This window comes from Chlorella variabilis, assembly GCF_000147415.1.
Source record: "Chlorella variabilis unplaced genomic scaffold CHLNCscaffold_12, whole genome shotgun sequence".
In the NCBI taxonomy this organism is placed as follows: Eukaryota; Viridiplantae; Chlorophyta; class Trebouxiophyceae; order Chlorellales; family Chlorellaceae; genus Chlorella; species Chlorella variabilis.
This window is the reverse complement of record NW_005435076.1, coordinates 904,679-912,761: the sequence shown is the minus strand read 5'-3', so window position 1 is coordinate 912,761 and position 8,083 is coordinate 904,679. Positions and strand designations below refer to the sequence as shown.

At 70.4% G+C, this 8,083-nt stretch overlaps 3 protein-coding genes across 3 annotated transcripts; 2 read left to right on the top strand and 1 right to left on the bottom strand.

Annotated features, from left to right (window-relative positions):
* Nucleotides 1-115: 115 nt before the first annotated feature.
* Nucleotides 116-1,482, top strand: CHLNCDRAFT_31503 (hypothetical protein). The gene is made up of 6 exons (XM_005847081.1): nt 116-224; nt 402-476; nt 643-741; nt 892-957; nt 1,108-1,256; nt 1,412-1,482. Exons 1-6 carry the CDS (start codon nt 134-136, stop codon nt 1,445-1,447), a joined length of 516 nt encoding a protein of 171 aa, XP_005847143.1. The 5' UTR covers nt 116-133; the 3' UTR covers nt 1,448-1,482.
* Nucleotides 1,483-1,878: 396 nt separating this feature from the next.
* On the bottom strand, nt 1,879-2,932 carry CHLNCDRAFT_134894 (hypothetical protein; the record flags this gene model as incomplete). Its single annotated transcript, XM_005846889.1, has 4 exons — nt 1,879-1,929; nt 2,109-2,424; nt 2,633-2,737; nt 2,838-2,932. 4 exons carry the CDS (start codon nt 2,930-2,932, stop codon nt 1,879-1,881), a joined length of 567 nt encoding a protein of 188 aa, XP_005846951.1.
* Nucleotides 2,933-3,235: 303 nt separating this feature from the next.
* Nucleotides 3,236-5,100, top strand: CHLNCDRAFT_52813 (hypothetical protein; the record flags this gene model as incomplete). The annotated part of the gene is made up of 7 exons (XM_005847080.1): nt 3,236-3,348; nt 3,453-3,646; nt 3,755-4,098; nt 4,137-4,352; nt 4,497-4,579; nt 4,822-4,936; nt 5,050-5,100. The coding sequence occupies 7 exons, from the start codon at nt 3,236-3,238 to the stop codon at nt 5,098-5,100; spliced, it is 1,116 nt and encodes a 371-aa protein (XP_005847142.1).
* Nucleotides 5,101-8,083: the final 2,983 nt, after the last annotated feature.

Here is an 8,083-nt window from a genome sequence, read left to right as displayed (position 1 = left end):
GGCTGGGGTGGGAGAGCTGACTGGCTCTGGGAGACCTGACGCAACGCTGGCGGTGGAGGCTCGTTTGCTGCGGCCTGGCCTCCCGCTGCCCACCGCGCCGCCTGGCCCGCACCGGCTGCAGGCGTCTGTGGTGATGGCGCGGCGCGTGGCGGTGCACCCCAAGATAGAGGTGGTGTGGGAGCACGAGTGCATGGAGGCGTTTGGGCGGGAGGACGGCACACTTGGTGGGCAGCTGCACGGCAGGGGCTGGGCTGCGTGTGGCTGGCCGGCGGGCCTGGAGCGGGCACACCGCAGGGCAGGGTGGGGCGCCGCCTGCTGCCGCACATTGCGCTGGGGTGCACAGCGGCAGCAGCGCGTGTCTGGCATGCTTGATCTCCTGCCCCTCGGTGTGCTGGCTGCAGCCGGCATCCACATCCGCAACCGGCACACCGGAGAGGAAAGCGACCTCCCCGTCGGCGGCCTCTTCTTCGCCATTGGTGAGGCGGGCGGCAGGCCGAGCTGTGGGTTGCCGGGGGGCCGGGCTGTGGGGCTTGGCAGCCAGGCAAACCGCAGCCAAGGCGGCCAAGCATTGGGCGCTGGTGGCTCGCTGCTGAGGTGCCGATGGTCCTGCCGCCGCTGCTGGATGCCCCCGGGGTCATGCAGGCCATGCGCCGGCAACCGCCTTCCTGGGGGGGCAGCTGGAGCTGGACAGCGCCGGCTACATTGTCACCACACCCGACAGCACCGCCACGAGCGTGCCAGGTGGGTGGGGGCGCGGCGCGGCGGCACAACAGCGGCGTGCCTGCGAGGTGCTGCGCTGCGGTGAACGAAAAATATCAAAAACAAATGTGAGGATGGCGGGCGTGGGCCTGACCGAGGCGAGCCGTCCGCCCCCGGCCCCTTGCCGCGCAGGCGTGTTTGCGGCGGGCGATGTGATGGACCGCAAGTGGCGGCAGGCCGTCACCTCGGCCGGCGCAGGTGGGCCAGCTGGGGTCGGCAGGCTGGGGGAGTTTTGGCCGCTGCAGTGTGGCTGCTGCAGTGTACCCGCTGCATTTTTGCCGCTGCAGCGTGGCTGCACGGTCCCTGGCCTGCCCAACACACGCCCGAGCCCTGCTGCTGCCTGTGCAGGGTGCATAGCTGCCATCGAGGCCCAGCACTTCCTGCAGTCCAACCAGGACGGCGCTGACACAAGCTTCATAGGGCAGACCGACCTCAACGCCGCCTGGGTGGCGCAGATGCAGCAGGAGGCGCAGGAGCGGCAAGCCAGCGGCGACAAGGTGGGCGGGGATCGGGTCAGGGGGCAGCCTGGGGGGGCATGCGCGGTTGGGTGGGTGGCAGGTGGCTTGGGACCTGAATGCCCCGTCGGGTGCGGCCGCTGTGCAACACACAGCCCCGCTCTGCTCATGCTTGCACGCTCTGCTCATGCTTGCAGGCTGCGCCCGCCGCGCCAGTCCCAACCAGCGCCTGACGCTGGCGCCGAGTCGCGAGCAGCCGGGCACCGGTTGCCGGCAGCGGCTGTTGCGCCACAGCGCCAGCCAGCCGCTTGCCCCTTGGCACCGAAGGCACACCCAGTGTGAGCACTCCTCCGCAGAAGGAAATATACGCCACATGTACACGTGCGGGGCAGTGCAGGTGCATCCCGATGGGCTGCAGCTGCCGCAGCATGCAACTGTTTTTTTTTGCGCACCTGCATCCCCTTCAGCCCTACAATTTGTCTGTGCTCGTTAGTGCTGTGCATATTCTGCGCCGCGCCCCGATGAAGCGCTCTCCATGTACCAACGTCCTTTTTTGTTCCCATAGCTCTCGCCCACGATACTAGCCGAAACAAATGGATCCCATGTTTTGAGATATGATTGCAAATCCATGCTGCCATCGAAAATGCATGCATCGCCGATATGATCAAGACCGCTTGCTGCACCATGCCACCCCCGCAATGTAACTGTCCTCAGTCTGTGGGACAGACAACAAGGCTGAGGTCAAGCTGCAAACAGAGCAATCAGGTTAAAAGCGATTAGCAGCAGTCAGCGAATGCTCAGCAAGGCGCAACTTAGGCACGCCTCTGACTCCACTAGTGCCTGCAGCGGGAGGAGCGGGGCCAGAGGGCTGCACCCCTGGCTGCCAGCGCTCACCAGGTGTGGCAGGCTGCCCAGCGCGAATCCAGCCGACTCCCCGGACGCATCGCCGGCCATCCCCAGCGCCAGCCGCGTCAGGCAGGTGGGCAGGCGGGCCTCGGGGTCCCACCTGACGGCGTAGGCTGCCAGGCGCAGCGAGTGGAGGGCGGTGAAGCGGGCGAGGGGCGCGCTGACAGTGAGCGGCACCTCGTGCTGGCCGCGCTGCTCCAGCAGGCAGAGGTCCAGGGTGCGCAGGCCGCCCGCCAACTGTGAGGCCCAGCGACCGCTCAGGTGCAGCGGCAGGTGGGCTGCCCGCAGGCCGAGCTCGCGCAGCCTGCCGTGGGCGGCGGCCGCCACCTCTTGCCAGCCCTCCCTTCACCTCCTCGGCCCACCCTCCCTCTTCGCGGCGCTGCCCTGGTTGTTCCGCTCTGGCCGAGTGGGCTGCCGAGTCGTGGCCTATGTCGAGCACCAGACGCTCCACACCTCCCTCTGCAGCACGGGCCGCCGCCCAGCGCAGGAATGCCCGCGCCTTCGCCACGCACCGTCCCGGGGAGCTGCGGCTGGTGTGCAGCTCCAGGCAGCGCACCAGCTCCCTGCTGGCCACCAGGCGGCGCCACCGCCGGCACACCAACAGCACGGCACGGTGCCTGTAGCAGTAGGGTGTAGGTGAGGGGAAACCAGAGGACAGACGACTGGGGATTTCACATGGGGGAGAATGAGGAGGGGGCGAGGCTTGCCTACACCAACCTTGCTGTCAAGTCGAGGTAGCAGAAGACGGCGACCAGGCAGCCGTCGGGGAGAGTGGCAGCCACCCCTGCGCCGCTGCCACCATGCTGCCGCATTGTGCTTGGCTTGGCAGATCTAGGTGAACCCACTGAAGTTGAGGGTTCGGGCGTTTCAGGAGGATTTCTGGGACTGTCCCGGAAGGCCTGATCTCTAATGTGTGAACCTCTAGATCGTGCGCTCTGGACGGGTGGAAGCACCAGGTGCTGCACCTAGCAGCCTGCTCAGGAGGCCTTCCTGGCCCGGCGGCGCCGCCTACGTGGCGCAGCGCCCGCAGCAGGTGAATTTCACGGGGAACGCGGGCACATCGCGCTCTCTCTGGTGCACCCAGGTGTTCTGCAATGTCTGTTGCAGCTCCCACCATGCGTTTTCAGTCGCTGGTGGTCCTGCTTATCGCGGGCCTGGCATTTCAGGTGCTCAGGCCGCGCAATCAAGAGGCTCCTCGTTTCAAGCATCTGTCCGAGGGATTGTACAGGTACGCGATGGATGCCGCCGCCAGCCCATGCATGCAAATCTGTTGGCTGGTACCTGCCGCCGCCGCCGCCTGCCGCCCACCGGCCACCCCTTTTCTCCCTGCAGCCTGACCCAGTGGTGGCAACCCATCCCTGGCCTTTTGTACTATCCCGTGTCTGTGTTTATCGCTCGGCAGGAGGGCAAATGGGTGCTGGTGGACGCGGGAGTGCTGGGCACGCAGCGGCAGCCGCATGCCGCACAGCTGCTGGCCGCCCTGCAGGCCACCGTGCCTGCAGAGGAGAAGCTGGCGGCAATACTGGGTGGGCGGCTGTTTGTTTGCCGAGCTCTTGCTGGTGCCGTGTCCTCAGCCACGTGCCGCCGGCAGCCGCTCGACTGTGCAGCTGCGTTCGCCCCGCCTGCGCCCGCAGTTTCCCACCACCACCCCGACCACACCGGCGCCCTCCCGCTGCTGTTGGAAGCCTTCCCCGACACGCCGGTGGCGTTTTACGAGGACGAGCGGCCCTTCCTGCTGGGGAACAAGACCTTTGCGCAGCCAGGCAGCCTGCAGGCCCGCCTGTTCCGCTGGATTGGCCTGCTGGGCGAACGGCCCTTTAAGGCAAGAAGCAGCCGCCTGAGGGCCATCGCCGGGCGTACTGGCATTCAAAAGGCCTGCCTACGCCGGCTGGCGGTGCCCTCAGCGCATCTCAGCAGCACAGCGTTCACTGTCGGCATTTCGCCATGGACCACCCGACATCCTGCCCCCTTGCCTCAAGTGCGCCTGGCCTGGCCTGGCCTGGTCCCCTCCTGCAGGTGCCCGCCAGCAGGGCGCACGTGCTGGAGGAGCCTCTGGCCGACCTGTCTGTGTTTGGTGTGGACCATCTCATCTATATCCCCAGCCCCGGCCACTCCCCCGGCCACATCAGCCTGCTGCACCACCCCTCCCGCACGCTGCTGGCGGTGGATGGCGTCAGCTTCATCAGGCCCTCGCTGCGCCGCAGCAGCCCCGGCGACGCAAACGACACTCGGGTGGGTGGGCACGCCTCGGGCCGGCCTGGTGCACCACCTGCTGCTGCCTGCCAGCGCCCGCTGCGGTCATGCCTTGTCCGAGGCGCCCCAGCTGGCGGTACGGCAGCAAGTGCGATGCCGGCTGGCTGGTGGTTTGCCATGCAGGTGGTCTGGAGCTTCAAGCCCCTGCCCTTCCTGCCAGGGCTGACTCTGCGGGCGGAGCCGCACATTGTGTGCCAGGGACCCGAGTGCGTGGCCGCCACCCGCCGCCTGCCGCCACCGCTTCCGCGCGGTTTGAGCCCGGCTGCTGGCACCTGCCCTGCGCTCGCTTGGGGCGCACCTCACGCGTCCAGCTGGGCAGCTGCTGGCGCCCGGCCGCGGCGTCGTGGCATGCGTTGCACGCCTGCCGGCGTCTGTGGCTGGGCCCTGCACATGCAGCGTTGCATGCCCCACCTCAACCGCCACCTCCGCTCGTCCCGCTGGTGTGCAGGTGCGAGCGGGAGAGGGCTGAGAAGTCGTTCTGCCTGCTGGCTGACGCGATGGAGTACAGGCGGGTGCTGGCTTCGCACGACCTGGCGGCAGCAAGCGGCGGAGGCTGGACGCAGGTGAGAGGCAGCCGGCGGGTGGAAGCCGCCGTGCGGTGCGGGGCGGCATGGTGCTGTGCTGCGCTGCGCCGGGCTGCCCGCCGCTGCCCCCCGCTACCCCGCGCACCTCCCAGCCTTGCCCATGCGTGCCGCCCGGTGTTTTTCGTGGCTTTGTTGCAGGCTGAGATGCGGGCCCACTCCTCCTCTATCCCAGAGTGTGCCAGGATGGCCGCGCTAGCAGAGGAAGGGGGGGCACCACATCCCGAGGGGGAGGAGCAGTCTGAGGACGAGGTGGAGGAGGTGGTGGATGATGACAGTGATCCGTATGAGTTTCCAGCGGACGATGATGAGGACGACCCGTACGAATAATGGGCGGCTGCGCATGATGACGCGCCCGCACCTCTCAGCGCTCCCGTCCTGCCACAGCTGGCGGTCAGCCCAGGTTGCTGCGGTGTGTGCCGTGGTGCGTGCTTGCACCCCAGGCTCCTGTTTCCGGGCGGCCCACTCCTTGCTGCACCAGATGCCTGCCCGCGCCGCGTGCTGCTGTGGTGTGCCTCGTGCCTCCCACCCATGCCGTCGGCTGTCACCTGGCATCTCCCCGCTCCCTCCTGTTTGATGCCGGGGCTAGTGCTCATGCTTACAGGCAGTGCCAGTCAGTCAAGACCAGGTGTTCAAAACAATAAAGCAAAACGCGGCGGGCTGGGCAGCCCTGCAAGTGATACTGAAGGGATGGGGTGCGACCGGGGCACGTGCATGTGCTGAATAACAGGGAGGCATTAGCAGGGAGGCAAAACTGTCAAGAGGGGGGTGCTGCCAGCTGCGTTCAGTCGGCGCTGGAAAGGAAGGCGCTGACGTCAAACTCGGGCTGCGGCGGCGGCGGCGGCATGTGCGGCGGGTGGTGGTGGTGGTGCGCGGGCAGGTGCGCGGGCAGGCCCACGCCCGGCGCCACCGCCGGCGGCGCTCCGCCAAACAGCGGGGGCGGCGCGGGCGCGCTGCCTGGCCGCGGCGGCAGGTAGGAGGTGGCGCCCAGCAGGCCCGGGGGTGGCGGCAGGCCCTGCCCGGGTGCTGCACCCGAAGGCATCGGCCGCGGCATCATCGGCCGCGGAGGCCCGGCGCTAGGCCTGGGCGGCCCGCCGCCCCCCGGCCGCGGAGGGGCACCTCCCGGCCGTGGAGGGGCGCCTGCCGGCCGCGGCGCCTGCCCCGGCTGCGACAGCGGCAGCGGCAGCGGCCTGAGCGACTGCTGGCCGCCCGGCATCGGCCTGGGGCCCAGCTGCTGAGGGCCGGGCCTGGGGGGCAGCTGCTGGCCGCCGGGCAGCGGCCGCGGCGCCTGCTGCTGGCCGCCGGGGCGAGGCGGCAGCTGCTGCATGCCTGGCGGCGGCCGCGGCGGCTGCTGCGCGCCAGGCATCGGCCTGGGCGGCGGCTGCTGAGCGCCTAGCAGCGGCCGAGGCGGCAGCTGCATGCCTGGCGGCGGGCGCAGCGGCAGCATGCCCGGCCTCATCGGCTGCTGCTGCGCACCCGGGGGAGGCCTGGGGTGCTGCTGCTGCTGCCCCTGGGGAGGCCCGGGCCGCGGCTGCTGCTGCCCTGGGGGCGCCGGCGGCCGCGGCTGCTGCTGCTGCTGCTGCTGCTGCTGCTGGCCTAGCGGCGGCCTGGGCCCCGGCTGCTGCCCAGGCGGCGGCGACGGCCGCGGCGGCTGCTGCTGCGCGGCCTGCGCCTGCTGCTTGCCGTCGTCTGGCGGGGATGCAGCCAGGTAGTCAACCACGTCGTGCGCAGCATGGGCCTGGTGCTGCTGCTGCTGCCCTGGCTGCTGCCCCGGCTGGCCCCCAGGCGCCGGCCCCGCGCTGGGGATCGGCAGTGGCGCTGAGGCTGTCGGCGGCGCGCCCGGCATGGACAGCGGCAGCGCCTGCGGCAGCGATGACGGCGGCATGACGGGCGCCCCAAGGCCCGACGCCAGCGGCAGGCTGGCGGGCGGGTGCGAGGGCGGCGGCGCCGACGCGTGCTGGGGCAGGTGGCTGTGGTGGTGGTTGTGGCTGTGGTGGTGCAGGTGGTGGTGGTGGTGCGTGTGGTGGTGGTTGTGGTGCCCGCCCAGGTGCAGCGGCAGGGAGTGGGACTGGTGGAGGGTGGCGGAGGAGTGGTGCAGGCCAGACAGGTGGGGCATGGAGCCCGACAGGTTCATCGACAGGCTGGGGCGCAGCGGGGAGCGCAGCTGCAGGGCAGGAGAGAGGCGGAGCGGCGGGTCGGGGCAGGCGCATGGGCACACACACTCCACTCCCTGCTCTCTTTGCTCCACAAGGCAGGCTCCAGCGCGCTCCCTGCCACCGCCACACACCCCGCCACAGGCACCAGCCGGTGCCCCACCTGCGGCGGCGCCGCTGCCGCTGCCGCGGCTGCAGGGTCGGGGGCCATCACAAAGATGGGCAGGCCGTTGGGGCCAGGCATGGGCGCCGCGGGCGGCAGCGGCAGGCCGCCGGCAGACGCGGCGGGCGGCTTGGCCTTGAGCTGGAAGAAGGTGGGGTGCATGAGGGGGGCGTCGTCGTCCGACGACATGCCCGCATCCGTGTCCGCCGCCGCCTCGGCAATGGCATCGGCCGTGGCGGCGGCGGCAGCCAGGTAGTCGTCGTCGCTGTCGTCTGCGGGGCAGGCACGCAGGCAGGGAGGCAGGCACAGGGGCTGAGGGTCGGCATGTTTTGGCTGGCATGCCCCTTCTAGCCAGCCAGGTCTGCTCCTGCACCACCTGCCCAGCCAGCCGACCCAGGGAAAGAGCAGCCGGCGGGCGGCGGCGGCCCACGGCCGTGCCGAGACGCACCATCCGCCACTGTCGCCTTCTCGGTCGGCCGGCGCGCCCGCTTGGGCCTGCCGTCCGCGCCGTGGTCGCCCTCAAACAGCTCCGGCATGCGCTTGGCGCCCGACAGGTCGCGGTCCGCAGCCGACGACGACATGTGGCCGCCGCCGCCGCCCAGCACGCGCGGCGCGCCGGCGCGGGCGGTGCCAGTCAGCGCCGCCGCCGCCGCCACGCTGGCATTGGCGTTGTTGCTGCTGGCCTCCACGGCGGGCAGCGCCGAGGCCGGCTCCGGCGGGGAGCCGGCGGCCGCGGCGGCGCCGGCCGTGGAGGCCTGCAGCAACAACGCCAATGCCAGCGTGGCGGCGGCGGCGGCGCTGACTGGCACCGCC

Coding starts and splice junctions, on each gene's coding strand:
- CHLNCDRAFT_31503 (XM_005847081.1), top strand. CDS start 134: ATGGCGCGGCGCGTGGCGGTGCACCCCAAGATAGAGGTGGTGTGGGAG. Junction 477..642: donor CGGCCTCTTCTTCGCCATTG/GTGAGGCGGGCG, acceptor GGGGTCATGCAG/GCCATGCGCCGGCAACCGCC. Junction 742..891: donor CACCGCCACGAGCGTGCCAG/GTGGGTGGGGGC, acceptor CTTGCCGCGCAG/GCGTGTTTGCGGCGGGCGAT.